At 39.1% G+C, this 26,570-nt stretch overlaps 1 protein-coding gene across 1 annotated transcript in view; it reads right to left on the bottom strand.

Annotated features, from left to right (window-relative positions):
- LOC111152905 (HYDIN, axonemal central pair apparatus protein) overlaps positions 1–26,570 on the bottom strand; it is a 298,524-nt gene that overhangs the window by 251,980 nt on the left and 19,974 nt on the right. Inside the window, 2 exon segments of the mRNA XM_022511638.1 lie at positions 13,621–13,745; positions 22,007–22,206. Coding sequence (XP_022367346.1) covers positions 13,621–13,745; positions 22,007–22,206 — 325 coding nt within the window.

The following is a 26,570-nucleotide window of genomic DNA, read 5'->3' as shown; positions in this document are numbered from 1 at the left end:
TGTTTGTCGACAAACATTTTTGTTTTATCTTCATTTTTAGGAATATTTTCAATAGGTAAAGAATTGTAAACTAGCACTGTTTTTCTTGCAGCACTTGAATAATATCACATTACTGTCTTTTGGTCTCCATAATTTCAGCTGAAAACTTTGCAGTCAGCATTATTAGTGTGCCATTTAAGGAATGTATCTTTTTTCTTCTGACTCCTTTTATGACATTCTTTTTGCTTTAGTTTCTGGCAGTATTCGAACTAACAAGGGTTTGCTGAGCTTTATGAACTGTGAATTATTGTCATTATCCTTTGGGAACTGGTAGAATTAAAACATAGTATAAAGCCTCAGTAATTAAGACAGCTTTAAAATAAAGACTGATGGAATAGAATAAAAAGTCAAAACAGGCCCAAATATATGCTAGAATTTATTATAAAGGCAGCATCTCAAATCATTGGTATAAGAATAAAGTTTAAACAAAAAAAAAGCACTATTTGTATAACCTAGTAGCCATATGGGAAAACATACCTCACATCTAGCAACAGAATAAATGTCAAATGAATAAAATATTTAAGTGTTTAATATGAAACCATAAAAGTAGAACAATACACAGGAAAACTTTTTTGTAACTTTTGAGGAGAAAGTTTTCTAACCATGTCTCAAAATCCAGATTCCTCTAAAAAATATTAAGAAATGTTATTATGTAAAAAGGAAAAAATAAATTTTGGGGGCCTGGGTGCCTCAGTTGGTTAAGTGTCTGACTCATGATCTCAGCTCAGGTCTTGGTCTCAGGGTTGTGAGTTCAGGTCCCACACTGGGCTCCATATTGGGTGTAGAACCTACATGAAGAAGAAGAGAAAGAAGAAGACGATGAAGATGAAGAAGATGAAGATGAAGAAGAAGAAGAAGAAGAGAAAAAAGAAATTTTGAATGCTACTAAAACAAGTAAAAACAAAAGAAAAAGTGGTCAAAATATTTACAATTCATATCTAAAACAAATAAATTAAATCCCCAAATATGTAAATAAGTCTTAGAAATCAATATGACAATCCAGTACAAGAATGGAAAAGAGTTGTAAGGAAAGAAATATACAGGCCCCCTATATGTGTTAAAAGATGCTCAACTTCTCTCATAATAAAAGCGACACAACTAAAGATGTATCTATACACCATTCCCCCAAACACACTGGGTACAATAAAAGTTTGAGAACATAATCTGTTGCCATGGGAATGCAAAGTGGTGCATTCTTCCTCCCTCATGGAATGAGTTGGGGGACACAGATTAAAATATCTATCAAGCTTGCAAAATAATTTATCCTCTGGCCCTCTTCTAGGAATTTATCCTGTCGATGAGTGAAAATAAGATCAAGAGTATTCATTAAAACACTGAGCTTAATGACAACAGAGAAGAAACAGCCAAAGTACCCACCAAGAGAAGACTGGCTAAATTATCTGTGCTACACCTAAAAGGGGAATGCCATGCAGGTGTACAAGTACAGGATATATGATTAAGTAGAAAAAGTAAGGTTTAGAACAATTCACATAGTATGCTATATTTAGGTAAGGAGGGAAAATAAGAATCTGCATGCATGTTTGCATCTATGTGCACAAAACACCAGAATAAAGTTAAGAGCTGGGTGGGTGAATGAGGCAAAGTAGAAATGACACCCTTCAATATATATTTTTAAGACATTGCTTTAATTTTTAAATACATGAATACATTACTTATCCAAAACTTTAACATAAGAAAGGATTATAGGGTCTTCAGGAAACATGGGAAAGCTGCAAGATAACACTACTAATGAGAGAAATATAAAATAAAATACTATTTCATAACCATCAGATTAACAAAAAAAAAATAGTTTGGCAATGCTGTTTTGGAACTATGTCATAAGGATGTGGGAAAACAATTTCCATATAATGCTGATGAAAATACAAATTAGTACAACCACATGACTGACCAATTTAGTTTCCAGGAAAGCTCAATATACAGCTGACCTGGAACTCTGCAATTTCCCTTCTTAAAGAAAATCTCCTACAGCTGCACAAGACATGTACAGAGATACTCATTGTGGTATTGTTTGTAATAGCAGAAAACTAGGAAGAACATCCTAATATCCAATAGAAGAACAGATTATAGCATGTTCACAGGCTGGAGTGTGTTGCATTAGTTAAAATGAATCAGAGCTATATGGATCTATGCGTTTAGACCTTCAAAATGTAGTGTTGAATGAAAAAGTCAAGTTGGGAAATGGTATATGCTGTATGATATCATTTATGTGAAGGTTAAAACTACTCGAACAGAGTGCCTGGGTGGCTTAGTTGGTTAAGTGGCTGACTCTTGGTTTCAGCTTAGGTCATGATTTCAGGGTCATGAGATGGAGCCTCGTGTAAGGCTCCTTGCTCAGTGCGGAGACTGCTTATCCTTCTCCCTCCCCCTCTGCTCCTCTCTCTGGGCCCTCTCTTGCGCTCTCTTTCTCAAATAAATAAATAAATACTCTTTAAACTACTTGAGACAATAACATATATGATTTATAGATAGATAAATATGTAAAAATACCATAAAAATGAAACAAATACAGCTCCTCTGAGAAGCCATAGGAATCAGATCAGGACAGAGTAAATGAGATGACTTCAAATCTGTACTCAGTTTAGTTATCCATAAAATAAAACATCTGAAAGAAATGTGTATAGCAAAATGTTGAGATGCGTTAAACATAATCGTTGTTGATTATATTACTTCTGTGCTTCTGTTGTGATTTGAAATATTTCATTGTTTAAAAGTCTAATCAAGGAAAAAGATCCAAGGGCTTATTTAGTTCATACAAATCTCAGGGTCAGAGGGACTAATGTCATCAATTTGAGTTGCTCACTGCAAAACTCTTTCTTCTAGAAATATAGCAAAACCCACTACACTCTTTTTGAAAACCATCTAATATTGATTTTTTTTAATCCATCTTCCGAAAATCATCAGATCCACAAAGTAAAGGAAGCAATAACTCTTGTCTCCACAACTTTAGGAATGTGACTTGATTTGTCCACCCACTCTCATGAAGACAACCTTAGAAAGGGCTCCCAAACCCTAGTGAGTTAGAAAACTGGTTGGATGAAGGGATGTTATGCCTGCCAGAGTGGACAAGGTTGCTGTTCCCCAGCACTGGTATTTTTCTCTCCTTGGAGTGCCTGTTCCCATTTGGCTTCTGATTTGGTTTCTAGGGTTGAATGTTGTGATCACTGCAGATGAGGTTAGCCACTGTCATTTATTAAGTCCTAGTAAAAATGTTTTCTGGAAGTCTCATTAGCTCTTGTTAGTTTTGCTACTATCAATCAAGCAAAACAAAACAAAAAAATGAACAAAACTAAGTTTACCAAAAAAATACAAAGCTAGCTATATACACAATATATTTCATACTTTCAGACAACAGAGGGCAATAAATAAAATATATGAGGGAGCCATAGATTCTCTAGGAACTAGCAAGTTGGTGGAAAGAGTGTTTTTCATTTCCTGGTCACAGCAGGGTCAAATTCACCCATGCAAGTGAACTGCTGAATCAAACTTCTTTAGAAATGCTCTTTCTTTGAAAGGTGCAGGAAACAACTTCCAAGACTTGCTTGACTGAGCTCACCCAGCAAATCAGTGGCAATGTCAAAGTCAGTATTCTCCATCTCCATGGAAGGCAGTGGAGGATTACAGAAAGTATGCTGGCCTCAGAGGATGCCAAAGACCTGGGTTCAAGTTCCAGCTTTACTTAGGTGGATAGTTTTCAATGTCTCTGAACCTCAGTTTACTCATCTCTAAAATAAAGGGAGTTACATAAATGCAGAGAATAATCTGGTGATTGCAGCAAAAGGGGTGGGGGGGAGTGAAGTAGGTGAATGGTGTCAAGAGGTAAAAACTTCCAGTTATAAAGTAAGTCACAGGAATGAAAAGTACGGCATAGGGAATATAGTCAATCGTATTGCATTAATTTGGAATGGCGACAGATGGCAACTACACGAGTGTTTTGTGATGTGTATAAATGCCCAATCACGATGTTGTATACCTGAAACTAATATAACATTATGTGTCAACTATACATCAAAAGATTTTTTTTAAATAAAATAAAATAATGGGGTTAAGAGATGTCCTCTAATGTCCTTTTAAATGTGAAAACCTCATGACTCGAGTCTTCACTTGCTATGTAATTGACAGAAACCTCATTCCAACCTCCTAAACAATCTTGACCATCTGTGCGTCCAAACTTGTGCTATTCCCTATCCTAAGGTATGGAAGAAGAAATAAAGAAAAGGAAACAGTCAAGGAATGTTTCCATTGCCTCTGAAGCCACGTTAAAAACATTTACTCTTTTACCATAACTATGTTTTGCTAGGTTTTCTAATTATAACAGCACACACTTATAATTAATCATAATAATCACACAGCTGAAACAAAGCTTATGCAGGGAGGTCTGCACCAGTATACTCAGATACATATTATTTAGTAGTTTCAACTGTGAGATAACATATTGCACTCAATTACTTGCTATGTTCTATTTTGGTATTCCTTTCTTGGCCTTTAGGAGGAAAAAAGATCTTCTTTATGGTTTATTAGAGTACAATATATAAATGACTATAAAGCTGTCCTTTGAAGTACTAATATTATGATTACTTTTATCTTTATTTATTTTTTTTTTAAAGATTTTATTTATTTATTTGACAGACAGAGATCACAAGTAGGCAGAGAGGCAGGCAGAGAGAGAGGAAGGGAAGCAGGCTCCCCGCTGAGCAGAGAGCCCGATGCGGGACTCGATCCCAAGACCCTGAGACCATGACCCGAGCCGAAGGCAGCAGCTTAACCCACTGAGCCACCCAGGCGCCCCTACTTTTATCTTTAATAATAATACATCATGATGTCTTTGGGGGAAAAGAGCCTATTTGCCAACTTCTGACTCCTGAATTGAAATATCTCCTCTTCAGTAAAAGACATAATACTTAAAAAATGCTGAGTAAGTGCATCAGCTCCATTTCCTGATTGTGCCAGTTAATGTCACCTCTAAGATGACAGCAACCTTACCAGGCATTGAATAAAAAACACTTTTATGCTCTTACTTCTAGGTTTCATTCCAGTAACCAAAGGTTTAATAAGAATATGTTTTTTCTTAAAGCCTGTTCTAAATACTAGTATCTCCTTGAACCCCTAGATTACCTAAAGTTTCTCAATACCCAGTTAAAAAGTGCAAAACTTAAGCAGTTAAACCGTTTATTTATCTTTTAAGAGTCAAATAATATTTTCGCATCTCAGTTTTATTGAAAATGATAGAATTAGTTTACTCAACTGTTGTATTTCTGGTTTTGTTCTATTTTGTTTTTAAGAATGTAGTCTTGACTAATTGTGTTCTTAATCTCTTCTGGTTCCGGTCATTGATAACCCACAATAAAGATGAAAGCATACTCTTATCAGTTTGTAAAAGGTATCAAGTTACTTCAGTTATTCTCTTTTAGACTATTATAAAAAGGTAACAAAATCATTTCTGTGGTAAAATCAATTTCCTAGGGACGCCTGGGTGGCTCAGTTGGTTAAGCAGCTGCCTTCGGCTCAGGTCATGATCCCAGCATCCTGGGATCGAGTCCCACATCGGGCTCCTTGCTCATCAGGGAGCCTGCTTCTCCCTCTGCCTCTGCCTGCCATTCTGTCTGCCTGTGCTTGCTCTCTCTCCCTCTCTCTCTCTCTGATAAATAAATAAAATCTTTAAAAAAAAAAATCAATTTCCTAAACAAACTTGGTTTCACCACAGAAAGGCATATACAGAAGAAAGCACAGAAGAGTTCTGGTTCAGGTAAACACTGAGAGTAAAATATTAGATATTGGTGAAATTTACACTCAACTTCCTTGATTCTAGAGCACTGGTTCAAACTCTGGTGGATGAAAAAGAAAAATCTCCTAGCTGCATTTAACCAAGAATTTCTATCCAATGGAGGACCAGCAACTGAAGGGCATAAACACAACTGTTAGAATGTGATTGAGTACTTCCCGCTGAGAATTATCAATGTTCCTCCTTCTGGAACATGGTTTGAGGAAGTATGAAAAAAATCCAAGCGAAATTTCCCTCCTCAAATCAATTCATACTTGAAACAGCTGCAGAACGTTCAATCAGATGCTTATTTAGTGAAATGAGAAGGCAATGATCATGGCTGCCTGGAAAAGCTCCTGATTGTGTTTAGACAGTCATTACTGTTTTTCACTAATGAAAGGTTATAGGTTCCGGTCATTGATAACCCACAATAAAGATGAAAGCATACTCTTATCAGCAGTTCATTTCATGTAAAGAAAAATGCAAAAGATAGCTTACCTCTATCTGCATCTTCAGAAAATGACTGTGAACCAAAGTTGACGCCAGCACCTCACAGTGTGGAAGTCAACATTGCCATGGTGATTCAATTTTAATACACGAATACTTGTTTCCTTTGGCACATGACTATAAATGTAAGTATGGGTGTCAACTCAAATACTTAACCAAAAGTTAAAATACAGATGGAAGGCCAGTGAGAGCTGCATTTCACAGTCAATAAATTAAGGGAGTAAAAGTACCTAGATAGTGACATGAGAGATTACAGAGATGATCTACTCTGGTGGAAAAAGCACTGCATAGGAGATTACAGTCTGAGCCTGGGTTTTAATTGTGCTTCTGCTACTCAAGCAAACTTTGGAAGCCACTTGGTTTCTTTTCTTTTCTTTTTTTCACTTGGTTTCTTAAAGCTTCAGTTTTTCATTTGTAAAATCTAGATTTGATTATTAGTTAAGTCTTCTCTCAAGCTTTGAGTCTATTGAGCTATGGAGCATTCTAAACTGTTGGTCTCAAAACCCAACCAAATAAAATTTTTGACATTATACCACCACCCTATGTATACTCGTTCATTTATAATTAAATTATATACTACGAGTACGTATATACATATACATACATATGAGTACTAGAGTACTAGGACTAGAGTACTACAGTACTCATATGTCAAATATATTAAAAATATGATTCAAAATACTTAAAATGAGCTAAAGATGAAAGATATTTTAAAGATAATTTGGTATGTTTATCAACAATTATGTTTACCAACAAAAATTGACTATGCTTCATTCTTTTTTAAACGCCTGATTTAAAACACTTTGTGATAAAGTAATCCAAACATAATTCTAAGGCCACATTTTTTCCAATACTTAATTTTAGGGGCTGACATAAATGAAAATGATAACTCACAAAGATATAGAGATCCAGATGGAAGAAATATATCATTGATTGAATTTATTAACACTCACATTTTTCACTTTCACCCACTATTAACACTAACAACACAATCGCTTCTCGGCCTTTTAGCTAAGATCAAGTGTAAAACTAACAACACAAAGGCGTTTGTTGAAATTCAAGAATAAAAAAAGAAAGGAAGAAAGGAAAGGAGGAAGGAAGGAAGCGAGAAGACACATATTACCAATATCAATAATGAAAGAGGAGATCCGCTATAAAACCTACAGACATCACAAAGCTTACAGTTTTTTTGTTTTCTTTTGTTTTGTTTTTAAATTTTTATTGTGTTATGTTAGTTACCATAAAACAAATCATTAGTTTTTGATGTAGTGTTCCAAGATTCATTGTTTACATATAACACCCAGTGCTCCATGCAATAAGTATCCTCCTTAATAACCACCACCAGGCTCACCCATTCCCCGAATCTCCTCCCCTCTTAGGGTTATTATGAACATTTTATGCCAACAAATGTAAATTTTTAGATTAAACTGAAAATTTTCTTTAAAAAGTTTACCAAAATTACACAAAGAAACAAAACAGAAACACCTTAGTAGATCTAAATGTACTAAATAAACTGAATAACTGAATAACTAAAAAACCTCCCAAAAAAGGCTCTAGGACCAGATAGCTTGAAAAGTGAATTTTCCAAACCCTTAAAGAAGAAATAATATGAATATTATAAATGACAACACTTGTAGAGAATGAAAAAGTAGAATAATTCCCAACTTGTTTTATGAGACCAATTTGTTTTTTCAGACCAAAGATGAAGCCATTGCATGAAAAGGTGAAATAATATATGACCTCTCAACAAATGCATAAGTAATATATGAAAGTCAACACCCATTCAAAATTAAAATTCTTAGAAACCTAGAGATGGAAGGAAATGTTCTTAATCTGAAAGAGAGTATCCATTAAGAGCATCATACTAAATGATGAAACAGTGAGAACTTCCACTCTGAGACTGAGAACAAGAGAAGGATGTTTGCTGTCATCATTTCCATTAAACTCTGATAAAGGCCTAGCTGTGCAAGAAAGAATAAGAAATAAAAGGGTTGGGGTGCCTGGGTGGCTCAGTGGGTTAAAGCCTCTGCTTTCGACTCAGGTCATGATCCCAGGGTCCTGGGATCGAGCCCCGTATCGGGCTTTCTGCTCAGCAGGGAGCCTGCCTCCCTCTCTCTCTCTGTGCCTGCCTCTCTGCCTACTTGTGATCTCTGTCTGTCAAATAAATAAATAAATAAAAGCTTTAAAAAAAAAAAGAAATAAAAGGCTTAAGGACTGAAAAAGAATAAAACTATCATTATTTGAAGATGCCATGTGTATATACAAAATCCAAAATCACCTACAGATAAAGTAGAAGTCAATAAGTTAATTTATCGAGGTTTGAAGGTATAAAAGATCAATATACAAAATACAGCTCCTTTTTGATATACCCCCAAAATTTAGAAAATAAAATTAGAAGAAACATACCACTCCAGCTATAAAGGAAGTGATAAACTGTACTTCATCAAAATTAAATTCTTTTGCTAATGAAAAGATAGTAGTAAGAAAATTAGAAAGATAATCTACTTTTAGGAGATATTTGCAATAACTGTTTCTGAAAGGCCTGTATTGGGAAGAAAAAAAAAAAAAAACAACCATGAGTCAATAACAAAAGGACAAATAACCTCCTAAAGTATAAGCAAAATCTCTGAATACACACTTGAGAATAGAATACATAAAAATGGTCTAAGCAAATGAAAAGATACTCAACATCATTAGTCACTGGAGAAATGCCAATTAAAAACAAAATATAAAAAAAAGCAAAATATATAGGCTTTTGTTTATATTTGGCTAATAATAACTCTGCAGCTAGGATGACCTAAAATTAAAAGATCAACAATGTGGAGTAACCAGAAGACCTATCTACCACCTGGCTTGGTGGGGCGTGGGGGGGGGCTGTGGTTGGTCTTTAAAATGCTTCAACCACTTTAGAAAACTGTTTGGAAGCTTTTCAGAAAGTTAAAACATATACCTACTCTATGACCCAGCAACCTTACCCCTAAACATTTACCTGAAAAAAAATTAAAACACATACACACACACACACACACACACATAACTTGTACAAGAATGGTTATGTGAGCTTTATTCATAATAATCCCAAACTTCAAACAAACTAAAGTTACATTAACAGGAGAACAAATAAACCATGGATAAGCCTACAGTGGGATACTGCTCACAGGTAAAGAAGGGAGTTTGCTACACACAACCACATGAATACATCTCCGAAACATTAAGTTGAGTGAAAGAAACCAGACACAAGAGACTATATACTCTATTGAGCATATTTATTTGAAGTCCAAGAACAAGCAACACGACTATAGGGTGAGAGGATGCAGAATGTCTAGGTCGGGGATGGAGGGACTGACTGGAAAGGGCATGAGAGGACCCTGAAGCCAGGCATGTTCTCTATCCTTAACAGAGTGGTCATTACACAGGTCTTGCCAAAACTCACCAAACTGTACACTAAAGAACTGTGCATCTTATTGTATCTAGATTGTATCTCAATAAAAAATGTAATGAAGATTACATAATAAATATGTAAATAATAAACATAAAAAATAAGACTATAAAGGAATAAACCTAACCACAATGGTCAAGGCTTCTACCCAGAACACTACTGCTGAGAGAAATTAGCAAAAACCTAAATACGTAAGAGATAAACCACATTCATACTATACTACATAGAGAGCGTTATAGAACAGTAGGAAAGGATGAACTACTCCATAAATCATGCTGAATGATGTGAAAAAAGACATAGAGTCAGTTTTAAGCAGCAAATTAAACTGGAGACTGAAATAACTAAAATAGTTGATAAAAATAGTTTTTAAACTACTTTAAAATCCATCACTAACCCTATCAGAAAATAAAAACATCAAAGTGAAAAATTGCAAGAAATAGTGTAGTGCCCAGGCTATCTTTTGTCAGTTCTCTACTCTCAACAGTTCTCTACTCTTCATCAAACCTAGCAAAAAAAAAACAACAACTCAGATTTAACCACTCCTCCAGGTCTTTATTTCCTTATGAAAGCTTGCATGCCTTGAGGAGATAGGCAAAGAGAAAGACTCCCTAAAAATCTGCTTTTGCTCCTTTTCCTGCTTCTGTTCTTACCAGAACCTGTACCCCCACCCCACTTAACACATCCCTCAGTATATCCTCCTTGTAAGGGACAAGGAGTTAATGATTTCTCTAGAACAGATAACATCTAAGGAAGAACCAGGTGAGAATGACCTGAGGAAGTCATCATATGCGCTTTCCAGACCAGGGCTCCAGATATCTCTAGGCCAAGCCGCCCCCCCACCTTCCAAGGAATAAGACCTGGGCCTTTGTCTCCTTCATTCTAACCAGTTTCTGGATGCCTGAGGGGATATGCATACCAGACCCTGACAAAGACAAGACTCCCCCTTTTCCTTTCTGAGTCTCCCAGAATCTCCATCCGCATCTGCTCTCTACTTATCTTCAATAAACTGTGCTCTCACTTCCTACGAGCTCGCATTTGATTTCCATCCTAGTGAAGCCAAGGACCTTCTTCTTGGCTGATCTTGAGGAACCCCTCTGGCTTCCTGGACTAGGCCTGCATGCATCAAAGGAAAACTTACATTAAATAAATGTGTATATTTTTCTCTTCTTAATCTGTTCTTTGCTACAGGGAGCCCATCCAAAAGCTTAGAAGAGTGGAGGAAAACCATATTCTTCCTCCCCCACAGATATTGTGGTTAAAAACCATCAGAACTAATAAAAAGCAAACTAACTAAATAAACAGATTTAATGTATTTAAATGCTCAGAAACAGAATGAGAATGACAATGTTTAACATGCTTAAGAAATAAAAGGGAACCTTGAAGAATAAAAGAGTAGAAAGTAATCAGATTGAAGAACAGATTGAATCAAGAACCACATAGAATTTCAGAAATGAAAATACTTATAATTGAAAAATTAAAACTCAGCAGATGAGACTTCACGGAAGAGGGAATTACTGAATAGAGAAGAAAAAAGTATTCAGAGTTCTACAAAGACAAAGAAATGGAAAAAGTACAATAGAGGTTTAAAGGAATAAAAAATCAGGGCACCTGGGTGGTTAGTTGGTTAAGCTTCTGACTCTTGGTTTCAGCTCAGGTCATGATCTCAGGGTCCTAGGGTCAAGGCCCACATTGGGCTACACACTCAGTGAAGAGTCTACTTGAGATTCTCTCCCTCTTCCTTTGCCAACACTCCTGCTTTCACATTCTCTCTCTCTCTTTCAAATAAATCTTTTTCAAAAATGTTAATCTCTGGGGCGCCTGGGTGGCTCAGTGGGTTAAGCCGCTGCCTTCGGCTCAGGTCATGATCTCAGAGTCCTGGGATCGAGCCCCGCATCGGGCTCTCTGCTGTCTAGGGGAGCCTGCTTCCTCCTCTCTCTCTGCCTGCCTCTCTGCCTGCTTGTGATCTCTCTGCCAAATAAATAAATAAAATCTTTAAAAAAAAAAAATGTTAATCTCTTATTTTTAAAAAAGGAATAAATGAGAATAATAATAGACTAAGAAACAGAATAACAGAGTAACTGATTGGAATTCCAGAACAAGATTACAGAAGGGAGAAGAGCCAAGAATCCACATGGGGGGGGGGGATTAAACACAGTCCCTACCTCACACATATTCATACAAATATGAAATCAAAGATCAATCATTAATCTCAACAAAGAAGCTAGAACTATTACTCTTTTAAAAGTAAACATAGAGTATGTTTGTGATCCTTGAGAAGGTGATTATTTCCTAGCAAGAAGGCAAAAAGCATTAATCTTAAAGGAAAAACATTGATAATGTCAACATAATCAAAATTAAAAATTTCTGCTGCTGAAGAAATATGAAGGAAATGAAAAGGGGAAAGCTACAGACTGGAAGAACGTATTAACAATACATATATCTGACAAGTGATTAGTGTTCAGAATACCAACTTACAAAGTACTCTTAAAATTAATAAAAGAAAAAAACAACTCAATAAAAAATGAGCAAAAGACTTGAACAGACACTTCATTAAAAAAGATATATGAATGGCCAGTAAGCACAGAAAAAGGTCCACAACATCATTAATCATTAGATAAAAACTAAAACCACTAGAAGACATAGCTTCACACTACTAGTAGGTCCAAAATGAACAAGACAACACTATATGGTAGCAGGAAAAAAAAGAAGACAACAACCGCATTTATCAGCAAAGATCTGAAGCAATCAGAAGTCTCGTGCTTTGCTGATGGGACTGTAAAATGGCACAGGTACTTTGGAAACATTCATGTTCCTGATGTGTTATAAGCTATGCTTTTTACCTTTCTCTGCTGGGTTTTATGGGTCAAAACTCTCCCCTTTTTGCTTAAGGGAGTTCGGGTTAGGTTTGCCTTGCTAGCAGCCAATGAATCCTGACTTACACTGAAAGATAAGATACACAGGTCGTACCACTGGGTATGCGTTGCTCCATCAGGCAACATGGAACTTGGACCACTTAACAACGGGTCCTTAAACATGGACTAGAGCTGCCCTGCTCAGAGGTGTGTCCACAAAAGCAGCAACTCTGAACTGTGACCCAGATGTCCTCTGTTGCTCTTTCCCTGGTTGTGCATTTGTGTTTTCTGCCTACAGTGCCCTCCTGATGCAGACAATCTGGGTCAATAAACACAAATGGGTAAAAAAGAAGTGAGAAGGAAATGAGAAAAATCATGAAATAATAAATGCAATGGTAAAATATTAATCTAACAACCAACTTTGGAGACTTGCCTAGTGTACGTGCAGCCTACATGACCATCAATTAAATATTAGCAAAAACAATGTATGATTTTCGTTATTGTACAGACTGGAGCCTTCAGAAAATCCTGGTAGCAATAGACACAGAATCACATTTAAGTAAGATGTGCATTCTAAGGATTAAGGCAAGTGGATCTTACGTAGACTGGTCAGCACACAGGAGACATTCTGAACTGGGATTTACATTTTTTAAACTTTAAGACAATTACAGTAATAAATCAAATGGAAAATCCATGGGGTATTCAGTTACCATAATGTTTCATTTACATAAATACAATTAAGCTACCGGTGTGACTTCAGGGTTTAGTTCCCTTCCTGAGAGCTGTTATTTGTCAGGCTTTCAAGCATTGGAAAAACCAGTCTGGTGGGATTTATTTCTGGCTCAACATTATTTCTGTGGGAGACATTCATTCTTTGGTTCTTCACCTTATGGATCTTAGCTTACTTTAACGCAGCCAAAAGAACCATTTCCTATTTTGCTTCACCGTATTTTCCATCTGACCTTTCTTAACATGTAGAACTTTTAACAAAGAAGAACGCATACCTGTGTCGTAATGCACGATAAGCCTTTTGCTGTGGCTGCCCACAGTCTGCGGCTCAAAATCCACTTCCAGCTGCATGGACTCCCCCACATTAAGAGTTCCGGAAGACGGCTCCACGGAGAAAGGCCTGCAGCACACGGTGAGACACACTATCAGAGCCCATTCCTATCTGGTGTGAGGGGGAGGAGGAAAGGATAGGGGAGTTCTTTTTTTTCTTTTCTTTTCTTATTATATTTTGTTATGTTAGTCACCATACAGTACATCATTAGTGTTTGATGTAGTGTTCCATGATTCATTGTTTGTGTACAACAGCCAGTGCTCCATGCAATATGGGACCTCCTTAATATCCATCACTGGGCTCACCCATCCCCCCATCCCCATCCCCGCTAAAACTCTCAGGTCGTTTCTCGGAGTCCATAGCCTCTCATAATTCTTCCCCTCTGATTTCCCCTCCTTCATTTTTCCCTTCCTTCTCCTAATGTCCTCCCTGCTATTCCTTATGTTCCACAAATTAAGTGAAACCATATGATAACTGACTTTCTCTGCTTGATTTATTTCACTCAGCGTAATCTCCTCCAGTTCCATCCATGTTGATGTAAAAACTGGGTATTAATCCTTTCTGATGGCTGAGTAATATTCCATCCTGTCTATGGACCACATCTTCTTGGACCATTTATCTGTGGAAGGACATCTGGGCTCCTTCCATAGTTTAGCCGTCTTTGACATGGGTGCTATGAACATTGGGGAGCATGTACCCCTTCTTTTCACTACCTCTGTATCTTTGGGGTAAATACCCAGTAGTGCAATTGCTGGGTCATAAGGCAGCTCTATTTTTAACTTTTTGAGGAACCTCTACACTTTTCTCCAAAGTGGCTGCACCAGCTTGCATTCCCAGCAAGAGTGGAAGAGAGGTTGTGGAGGAAGGGGAGTTCTAGCACTGCAGGCACTAGAACAATTTGGTAATTCAGAAATAAAGTACACTTCTCCCCTGACATGAAAGAACTTTGCTTTTAAGGTTAAAATAGCAGTATTAGACCAGCAGGTGTAAGAGAAACTTAAATGATACAGTAATATTCTCGTTTGGGTCCTTGCCATTCAGCCATTCTTTTAACATTCATGGAGTGATTCCAGTGGTCAGCCCTAAAACATGTCTGCAAGGACTATAATTTGCAGAAGAAAAATACCTTCAAAGGGATAAAAACCAAGTGTTGTGATAGGTCAGTGAAGAGAAGGTTTCATAATGGAAAACTCTGTGAGACTCCTGAAGATCACACAATCCCATGAGGATGACTTTAGGGCAGTTTTAACAAAGGGTCTGCTTAACAGAAGGGGGAAGGGGAACTACAAATGATACAATCCCCCAGGGTTATAAAGAGTTAAGCCATTATGACCTCTAGGCCCAAAGAGCCAAGGAGGAGTGGTTTTTTGTTTTTTTGTTTTTTAGCAGAGTTAGTTTTTTTTTTTTTAAAGATTTTATTTATTTATTTGACAGACAGAGATCATAAGTAGTCAGAGCGGCAGGCAGAGAGAGGGAGGAGGAAGCAGGCTCCCTGCTGAGCAGAGAGCCCGATGTGGGGCTTGATCCCAGGACCCTGAGATTATGACCTGAGCCGAAAGCAGAGGCTTAACCCACTGAGCCACCCAGGCGCCCCAGAAGGAGTGGTTTTGAAACCTACAGGAGTCCTATGAGAACGCTGCTGTATGAGGAGCAAAGACCTTTAGTCAAGAGAGACAGACAGTCAGCCCAGATGGCCTCACAGGGAAGACACTAGGGGACAAAGTGTCCCGACTTCACATCCTCTCATCTGGTCACCTGCTGGGACTCCCACTGGCTGAACCCAATCAGAAGCCAAAGGGATGGGAGCCTGTTGACCCATGCCACGCAGGTCAGCCTCCTGGGTGACAGCAAGCTGGAGACCAGTGGAGAGCATTTAGAAAGGCAAACTGGGGATAAGTTCTATGCTTTGAAAATAGAATTTGTGCATGGACACATGATGGGGTGGTAGGGTGGCTTTGGGAACAGGGAATTGTTTCATTTCATTTCCCTGGAAGGAAGTGGTAAGAGAGAAGCTGGATCTGATCATGAGGTACCTTAAATAACTTACAGAGTTCTTCCTTCTAAATAGAAAACCCAGCCCATTTAATTATTTTCATGGTCCATTTCACTTCTCTAAATTGCTAGTTTTTCAAAGAAATGCATTGTACAATGTATCTGGCAGGCTACGTTTTTTCTGATTATTTACTTCTATCAACTCTGTTTTTTAGTTTTATCCCTGAAATCTTCCCTTAGGTAATGAACTTAATGTACGAAAGCCTAAGCTTCTGTGAGGGTACAGAGCCATGGCGAGGGTAGGACATGGTGGTACCTGAGACCTTCTCTGCAGTGCTTCCCACCATGGGAAACTGTTTCTTTTCTCTGGGGCTATTTGGATCTCCCTCTACATTCACTTCTTTATCTTCCCATTCCCTTATCCTTTTCCCACACCTATAGCACCAGCTCTCCAGTGAACCGCAGGCACTGTGTAGAGGCTCTATGCGGGTAGCGGTCCCTAGCCTGAAGCCAACTGAAAAAGTTCAAAACTCAGCTCTGCGATGACCTTGGGGCAAGTCACTGAAGCTTCGGTCTCCTGGTCTGTAAGATGAGGGTAAGGACAGCACCTACTCCATAGGGTTGTCAGGCGGACCAAAGGAGTGGACACGGGTAAAGTGTAGAGTACAAAGCCTAGCACTAGGCAGTGCTAAACTAATGTTTATTATTATTTCTGTTATCTCCATCACTGGCAGCCTCCAGATGGATGATGAGCCTGAGGGTGATCTTGGGTGTTCAAATGAGTTCAAGTTTTTATTATTCTCCTCTCAATCCTTCACATTGCTCTAGGGATACCATAAAAAACATCTATAGGTCATAACACATGCATCTCAACACTTCCAGTGGTCCTCATAATGTAAGTAATAAAGCTCAAAGTCCTAGGCATTTGAGATTCCACACAATCTGCTCCCAACCAGATTTTACATTTTCATTAAACACATAACGTCTGTCCAAATGTCCCACGTTATCTGTCACATTCCAAATCAGTTGGAGAAGGAAAGGGTGGGAGGGCTCCACTCCCTTCACCATAACCTCACCTATCATCGCCCCCTCTCTGTTCCAACCAGACCGCGCCCCCTGCACAGACATTCCCCAGCTGCTAGGCTCCCACAAGAATATTTAGCATTTTCCACAGGTCCTAATGCCTCCAAAGTCACTTATCACTGCCCAGACTCAAAGGCACCTCTTAACTAGAATCTTCCTGGATTCTGTCTTGTTAACAAAGTCTCCTTCCTCAGAGGCTTGAACTTTCTTTTTACTTCTCACTTCAGTTCACCTTGTACTAGAGTTAGTTTTCACACCCGCTCATATCTGCAGCTACAGACTCTTGAGACAACAAGAAAGGGAAAGCAAATAAGCTGCCATGAGCACGAACTCCACACCGGGCCCTAACTATGTTGGGTCCCTTCTGTATGCCAATCCTCTTAATCCTGGGGAAAATCTGCAGAAAGGAAGTATTGTTATTTCCACTTTAGATATGAGAAAACAGATGCTTTAAAAGGGCAGGCAACTGGCCCAAAGTTACCCAACGAGGTGGCCGTGGAGCAGGGTTAGAAGCCTGCCTGCAAGTTCAAGTTCTCTCTGCCTCCCAAAACCATGCCTGAACATTGAAGCCACCTGAAGAGATACATCTTTGTGTCTCTCACCCTATGCACAGTTCTTTACTGAAAGACGCCTCTCAGAAGAGGTTGTGGATTGAATTACAACCAACTTTCAGAGGGAAATAAAAATATCTGTAGTCATTAAGTCACCTTTATAACATTTTGGTGGAACAGAAAAGGAGCAGACTTTTAGCATCTCAAGAATCTCTGCTTCCTGAGATGAAGGTAGGAGATCCAAAGTAAGGCTCACAGTCTTAAAAGTTCCTTTTGGTCCCTGATGGTGTTGGTAAGAATCTTAAGAACTGAGAACCGGGCCTAGTTTCCCAAAGTTCCTGACTTTGGGAACAATGTTGTAATATTTTCTTCTATTTTTGCTTCCCTGGGTCCTAATATTTTTTCTTCCTACACGGCGCTTTCATTTTCTTTTCAAACATTTCTTGGTAGCGAAAAGAACAGTTTTGAAATGAATTGGATGGTATTGCACGTAGAACCTAAGCTAATTTTCTATGGACAAAGAGATCCTTCTCTAGGACCTCCAGAAATCCAAATTCTATACAGAAGTAACAGATACTTTTCTGTTGTGCTCACTGTTGGGTTTATATTACACTAAATTTCTTCAGTAGTCAAAAAAACAAAACACCTGGGACAACCATTGCTACTTAGAGCTGCCTAAGCTTTCTCAATAAATCAGATGTTAATTGGGTAGAGTGTGTTAAGTTCTGGCACTTAAACATTGTCCATAATTTGATTTTGTACTTCATTTTACTACAGGCAGTCAGGCTGAACCGGCCAGAAAATATCAAGAATCAGAAAATACTCTTAACAAAGAAGTAAAAGGCATTGTTTCTCAAGGACATAGAGCTGGCTCTGTCTACCAAAATGTTTGGTTTTGATATAATAGCCCCATTATTACCGAATGCTTGATTAGGGAGGAAACGGGTTCGTGAAAAATCATGAGCCACAAAAAAGATTTTGAGTTTTTTGCTCAACCCACTGTAAACTGCTCTTGAGAACTAAAACTTTTCCATCCTTACAAATCGATATTTTAGCAGAAGGCTGAATACTGGCTCTGTTATATTAAATATGGAATTTAATATTAGTATGCTTTCTTCAGACAATCTTTCTTATTAACTGATTCCTGACATAAGGTTTTGGATTTTGAGACTGCTTCTTCATCTTTCCTATTTCACCTTCCAAAATTAATCCCACTTTAATAGTCAGAATTATTCTGGTACCTACTAGTTTCAGGTCAAATCTGCAATAAACTTGAAGAGTAATGGTTTATATTCTTTGTATATTTTATAGCACACTGAGACTCCTTTTATTAGCGTAAAAACATTATGCCTATTTTATAGTACTAGGACCATTTTTTTTTATTTTAAATTATTGTATGGGTTTATAGTTGTAGCTTTGCCTTGTGATATACTGTTGGTTAGGCATCCTATAAACATTTATTGAGCACTTAATTCTTCTAGGCATTATAGTTGATGAAGGGAAAATAGAAATGAAAACAGATTCAACCCTTGCTTTTGAGAAACTCACATTCTAATGGGGGCAACAGACATATAAAGAACATTTTATTTTTTATAATTTATATGAACCTAACCATTTATAAGCTTAACCATTAATTCAATCATTATTTCAATGAAAAGAATATGATTTTTTAAAATAATTTCCCATGAGATAGAGTTTCTGTGCATTGACTCTTAAAGTGATCAGAGTAAGAGCAGACCCTGGGTTTTCTACTCCAAAATCTCACAATATATCCATTGCTCTACCATGTTGGCAATCATATTAACTGAAAGAGTGGTCCTCACCTTTGGGGCAACACAATCACTGTGCACTTTTTTTTAGAATGGACGCATCTCCCTGAAGATTGTGATTTAATACAATGTGACCACAAGTTCAATTACATCCTTTCTCATTGCAGCCCCCAGGGTTCTCAGTTGCAAACAACAGAAACCAACTCTGGCTAACTTAAACAGAAAACGGATTTACTGGAAGGATTTGGGGTAGCTCAAAGAAATGATGGCATGCTTAGAAAACATGTATTTTGTGGAAAGAACATAGAACTACTCTATCATGAATAGATAAGATACCTAAACAGGAAAGCAAAAATATTTGCAAACAAATTGAATTGAGAGATTGTCCAGAAGATGAGAGAAATAAGAAGCCCAATTTAAGATGACAAGATCTCTCAGGGATAAGTAACAGCAGTTAGCGATTCTCACCCCTGGGCTGGAGACAAGAGGAGGAGGAAGTGTTATCAGATCATGGGAACTTGACAGAAGTTGGAACCATGGGCAGGCTAGGCTGACAGGAATCAGAACCATACAGGAGATGCAGCCTCTGCTGGGGCCTCTGCTGAAGGCAGAGAGGGTGGAGGAGAAATGCCCCGGCCCCTTGTTACTCTGCATTCTCCTTCTAGTGCCCTGCAGTAGTCAAAGTCAGCTGGAATTCCGCTGAGGCAGCTAGGAAAGCTAACTGCGGAGAGATACTGAATGAAGCCTGGGAAAGGGAAGGAGTGGATCCGAGGGTAAGTAAGCCCAGAACTGGCCCATGTTTGTTCTGATCCAGGTTTTGGTGTTAGTTCACGAAGGAACTTGGATAAGTCATTTCCCCTCTTGGGCCTTATTTCCTTCATCTGTAAAATGAGAATGTCGGACTAGAGTTTCTAATGGCTTCATGATTCCTAGCTAGTCCTTGAGTTGGCTCACTATTTTACCTTGGAAGTATTTCTGTATTAGAAGATGTTTCACATTCATAGTTACATGGGCAGAAAAGTTTTACACCTCTTCCGGCAACTTCACGCTATGACATCTATGAAGTGATTTTACTTCACTTTTGTATGAAGGTAATAAAGAGTAAACTGCCATTATAGGTAGCTTTTAAGATTCAGCCTCAGTCCAGGAAGATATGCTGCCTGCTCTTGTTTTTCCACCTGAGGTGGATTTTCTTTTTCATAGGAAAAATATGAGTATAACAGTAAGTTTTTAATGTGTATTATGGAAAGTGGTTGTGGGAGGACTTTTTTAAATCCAAAAAGATTCGTTCTTTCGTAAGTCATGGCAAGCCAGTTAACCTGCTTCCTACTCCTTCAAACTCTGTGAATCTCACCAGGAGATGACAAAGGCCATATAAGCACTTAGGGACAAGGTCAAAAGACAATGATCTTCAAAACAACTTTATCTTTGCTGATTGATTTAGCTAAATGAGTTCAAGCGGTCTTGCTTCTTCCTGGGATGCAGAAAGCTAGAAGGAGGTTGCCCACCCTAACAACGAAAAAAAAGCAGGTAAACACAAAATCACAACTTTTCTGGAGCGAATCAGAAAGCAGACATTGCAGAGCAAATGAGCAAACTGAAATCTGAAGATGGACAATCCCCCCGCCCCCAAGGGAGAGGGAAAGGTGCAGACCGCTTTACTGGTAGCAGACAGAACTTCCCTATGGGCAGAAGAAAGTGCAAGAGAGAATGGAACAGAATTAGTGTTTGAAGAGATAATGGCTAAGATTTTCCAAAAATAACGAAAGATGTAGCAAGTGTGGAAACTCAGGATGAAAACCAAAACTAAACAAAAACAAAACAAAATCCTTAAAACAAAAAACAAACAAAAAAGACAAAAAAAAAAACAAACACCCCATGCCTAGACATAGCTTATTTGAATTACTAAAAACCAAATATAAAGACAAATCTGAAAGGCAGCCCACAAAAAAAGACATAATTACATCTAGAGGAACAAAGAGTTTTGGCAGAGACCTCATAAGAAAAATGTAAGCCAAAAGATAATGAAATGCCACCTTTATACTGCTGAAACAAATGACGTGTATACGGAACAGTCAACCCAAAATTCTAAACTGTAGAGAATATTTCTCACAAATGAAGGCAAAGGGACGCCTGGGTGGCTCAGTTGGTTAAGCAGCTGCCTTCGGCTCAGGTCATGATCCCAGCGTCCTGCGATGGAGTCCCACATCGGGCTCCTTGCTCGGCAGGGAGCCTGCTTCTCCCTCTGTCTCTGCTGCCACTCTGCCTGTCTGTGCTCGTGCTCTCTCTCTCTCTCTCTCTCTCTCTCCCTGGCAAATAAATAAATAAAATCTTAAAAAAAAATTTTTTTTAAATAAAAAAAAAATGAAGGCAAAATGCTTTGTTTCAAGTAGACAAAATGAAGAGAATTTCCAATAGACCTGTGCTACAAGAAATACTAAAAGTAATATTTCAGCCAGAAGAAATAGGAATCCAGAGATAAACTTAGGTCTACATGAAACTATTCAGAGATAGTGATGCTCCTGGGACATTCCTGTAAAGACTAAACACAAACTCCCCCCCCAAGGAATGTGCCCTCCACCCACATCCCCAGCAGCCCTAGTACCTACAGTATGGCAGAATAGATAACCTGAAAATACCTAGAAAGACTGGATATATTTACTAATGGATTTCCATGGGCCGTTCTCTATGCTAAATAAAAAGATTTGTACTAACATTTCAAAAAACCACCCATACCCAAACCCCAAGTGATTCTTGAATTTTAGTTTCCTCTTGGAATGAAGAGGAAGTTGGCCCTGTATCGGTGAGGTCTCTTGGCCCTGTGACTGAAGACTATAACAAGCAGTTCCACCCTGACTACTTGTTCTAGCAAATTACCTGTGCTGAATAGATTTAGCTATAATCAATCAAAAACAAGAACTAGAGGAATGCATACCTGTGGGTTTTCATGTGAAACACAGCATCTCTGTTGCCAATGTTTCGTACCAGCAGAATCTTCTGAGTGCTGTATTTGACAGGGCAAGTGGAAAAATCCAGTTTGTCAGGAAAGTCTAGGATGGCTCGTGCACCCCTAGCTTTGATGGGTACAATAAACTTTTCTCTTTCAGTTATACAGGTCAAAATATGGGCATAATCCTACAAGAGAAGGGTATAATGATTATTTGTGGAGATGCCAACATGATCAAGATAACTATGCAAGTAAAATGGCCATGTGCCAGCTGCCTTGCAAACCAACTTAATGTCTTCCATGAAAGCTCCTCAAGACAATTATAGATGCACTTTCCATGAGACACTCTTCTCTGAGAGAAAGAGAACAGTTCAAGTGTTAAAACCCACAAGTCAGCGGAGAAGCTTATGCTTCATGTGTTTTCCAGATATTAAGGAGGTGGGATGCGGGCAGTCAAGGCACATTTTTCTTTAGATCAGAGGAAGTTCACACTAGTTGCTTCACATCCTTCTTCCAAATCCTATTTATCCTCCAAGCCATTAGATTAATGGCTCCAATTTATAGTCCCTCCAAGCCCATACTCTTAGCATTATGACCTTGCAGCTTCTCCATCAGGAGTAGAGTCTATCTCTCCATCTCAAGCTTGGACCAATGGAACGTGGTCAAAATTATGCTCTGCCAGTTTCAAGCTGAGGCCTCAGGAAGCTTTGGGCATTTTTAGTCTTGCTCTTGGAATCTTGCCACTGCCATATGAGTAAACATTGTCCAGCCTACTGCAGGACGAGAGCCCAAATGTCCCAGCCAGGACCATGCCAGACCAGCCTACAACCCCAGATATGAGAGAGCCCAACCAAGATAAGCAGCATTTGTTGACCCAATGCATGAGTGGGCCCAGTCAAGACCCCTGAACCAGAGTCTTTTTTTTTTTTTTAAGATTTTTATTTATTTATTTGACAGAGAGAGATCACAAGTAGGCAGAGAGGCAGGCAGAGAGAGAGGAGGAAGCAGGATCCCCTGCTGAGCAGAGAGCCGGATGTGGGGCTCGATCCCAGGACCCTGAGATCATGACCTGAGCAGAAGGCAGAGGGTTAACCCACTGAGCCACCCAGGCGCCCCTGAACCAGAGTCTTGTGAGCAATAATGTTTATTATTTGAAGTCAGCGGGTTTAGGGATAATCTGTTACTATAGACAATAACAAACTGTTACATAGCCCAGTTTAAACCTCGACTCTTGAGCAAAGCCATCACTGACCGTTCAACATAAAAATGCTGGGGTCCAAGACATGTATTTTCCCCAGTCTTGGATTTAAATGCAAGGAAACGCTGAAATGAAGGCACCCTTTTTTTTTTAATCATTTCATAAGATAGAAAAATAGAACTCTCATCTTCAATATACCAAAGAATAAGTAAAAATGGAACCCTCACCAACAAACAAAACTAGATATAAAAGGAAAGTATTAGTAGTCCCCTCAAGAATAGATCAGAAGCTCAGAAGTTACTATGAAAGGAATTTATCTAAACCAAGCTTTTGTTTTAGGTTTTCCCATCATTTAGATGCATGGCGACATTCATAAATGTAAAGTCCACTTGGAACTTAAATTTTCTTTCAGCAGCCGTGTAGTAAATGGTATTAAAAGGTGGAGGTTACAGAAAATCTCTCCGTGGGCTTTAGGTAAAGAGTGGGAATGGGAATGTCTGACGTATAGTTTGACACATAAACCTGACCATGCCCTCAATCTCAGGCAATCCAGGACCAGGATAAAGCAATGGTCTCCCCGGTTAGTTTATTTATTTAACCACATTTATTAAGTGTTCAGATACCAGCTACTGAGCTAGGTGTGTAAATACAATGAAGCAGAAAACAAGACGTGGATCACTTCAAGCTTGCATAACGACATAGATAATGAAAAGGTAAGTAAAGCGCTTCTAATATACAACATAACACATATATAAAGATGAACTCACCAGGAATGCTCACGTGACAGCGCCTGGTACACCTGGAGTCTCTATGTCTCCCTGAACTCCAGACCCAGCTGCTCAGTCAGCACCTCCCTGGAGGCATGTCCCAAACGTAATCTGATCGATGCTACTGCCTACAGTTGCTCGAAGATGGAGAAGGAATAGGGCCCGAAATCCAGCCCACATGGCTGGCTCCAACTGCATCAGCCCAGAGGGGGACCCTTTTTCTCATGCCCACATAGGCTCTATAATGTCATCTGGGTCCTGCTTGTGGCCCTCCCTACACCCTCCATCTGTTCCCCTACTGCCTCCCCATCTTGGTATTGGCATCACCACTGTGCCAGTGGCCTGGATTTAAAACCCTGGAATGAGGAATTCTTGATCACTCTATTTCTCAGTTTCTTAGGATATTCTATAGGACTGACCTTCAAAATACATTCAGACCACAATCCCTTCTCCCCATCTCTGCCCTGCCACCCTGACCCCAAGCCGCTCCAATCTCTCCTGCGCTAAGTGACCTCTATTTCCACCCTTGCTCCCTTAAAGTCCGTGTTCCACACAAGGGCCCAAGGGGGTCCAGTTAACGTGTAAGTCAGCTCAGGCTGCTCCTCTGTTCAGTCTGCGAGGCTGAGACCTGGAGGGCCTGTGAATGCTACAGCCTGGTGTCCCGTCACCTCTCTGGCCACAGCCCCTTTCCCCACTGCTCACTCCCCATCGCTCCTCAAACATGCTAGAGCCACTCCTCCTCCAGAGCCCGCAAACACGATCTGTTTCTGAGCAGAACAGAACACGCTTTCCTCTAGTCACTCCCAGAGCTCACTCCTTCACCTGCTTCAGGACTTGGTAAGGCTCGTGGCTCACCAAAGCCTCTCCTGGCAGCCCTAGTTTAAACTTACCCCACCCCCAGCACTCCCCAGCCTTTCCTCTGCTTCAGTTTTCCCGAAGCATCCAACATAGTCGTATTTTACCTATTTCTTGAGTCTATTACATGCCTGCCCCTAATATCTCCAGCATCAATAGGGACTTCACTCATCATGCTGACTTCGTGTATGCAGTGCCTAGAACAGGGCCCAGAATGTGGTAAACATTCAAAAAAGATTTGCTGAGGGCAGGAAAATGAGTAAAGCAATGTTGAGCAGCAGCGAGAAATGAAGCATGAGAAGGGGATGGAAAGTGCTTGCTTGCTTGTTTACATGATGTGCTTGGGAAAGGGCTCTGTGAGCAGTAATAATTCAGCAGAGATCTGAGCAGAGTGAGACCGGAGCCGTGTGTGGCTGGACGGCACACTGAGGGAAGTGTGATTTGGGGTCAGAGGTCAGAGGTCAGGAGAGGTTAGAGACAGGGCAGGAAGGTAAAAGGGGCCAGATCCCACCGGGCCTGGTAAACTAGTTAGGACCTGAAGATGCCCGAAAGCCTGCTGCTGTTGAAAGCTGATTTATGTTTTAGGAAGATCACTAGCTGCTCTGTGGGCAGCAAACCGCAAGAAGCTAAAATGGGAAAAGCTAGGAGAGTCAAGAAGCCCCTGCACCAGTCGGCGCAGCAAGGCAGTGGCCTGGCCTAGTGTGGTACATGCTTTGTCTAGCATTTGGTGAGTCGTGAGTACTCCATAAACACTAGCTGTCATTATTAAAATGCTGTATTAAATACAAGGACTTGGGTAAGGTATACGGAAAAAACTCAACTTGTGTTAACTCTTATTGTTAGAATAATAATAATGATAATCCTCATGATAATAATACAACAAGATAATTTCACAAAGCAACAAGGGCTTTGAAGAAGATAAAACATGGTAGAGTGATAATGCTGGAAGAGGCTGCTTTTGGTTAGAACAATCAAGGAGGCCTTCCTGAGGAGGTGGCCTTTGGATAGAAACCTGAACAGCAAAAGGACCCATCCAGGCGAGATCTAGGAAAGGAGTGTTCCTGGCAAGGAGAATTGCAAATGTAAAGGCCTTACAGTTAGGAATAAGTAATAAAAACTAATGGAGAGTAGTCATAAAATTTATTGAAGTTGAGTTGTTGGACTCTTAGCTCTTCAACTGATTCTGGTTTCTAGATGGAAATGCCAGGCTCAAAAATTATGCTAATCACACATAAGGGAGTACAAATTGCATTAAGCATACTTAATCCTAGAAAACCCCACAGAATTCACCAATGAAATAGTCTAGTCTGAATTCATCAGAATCCTAAAGAGATAAGTACTGTTTTCATTTTTTCTTAGTGGATCAAACCCAGCAAGCAAAGGTTTTGTTGGGAATTAGGAACTGGAAAGCTTCTGGCACGTGTGGAGACTTAATATTAACAGAGGCTTTGACAGAAAGAACAAAAGATGCTACTGAATCCAGAATGAGAGGTGATCCCAAAGTAATTTGTCTTATTTTATTCTGTATTTACAAACCTTCTGCTTTGTTCTATAAGAAATTGGATATAGCTTAAAACAGTTTAGGAGACTAATTGAAATATTCAGAGATGTTTTCAAACCATTTCAAATTTCCATCAGAGGAAGATTTGAAGTTTGGTCTGAAGTACATATTTTTTTCATAATCAATTCATATATTCATAAAAGAATATGAAGAAATTTTTTAAACAACTCC

The sequence above is a fragment of the Enhydra lutris genome, unplaced genomic scaffold, assembly GCF_002288905.1.
Source record: "Enhydra lutris kenyoni isolate GAN:26980312 unplaced genomic scaffold, ASM228890v2 scaffoldscaffold30, whole genome shotgun sequence".
Classification (NCBI taxonomy): domain Eukaryota; kingdom Metazoa; phylum Chordata; class Mammalia; order Carnivora; family Mustelidae; genus Enhydra; species Enhydra lutris.
This window is presented reverse-complemented; position numbering and strand designations above follow the sequence as displayed.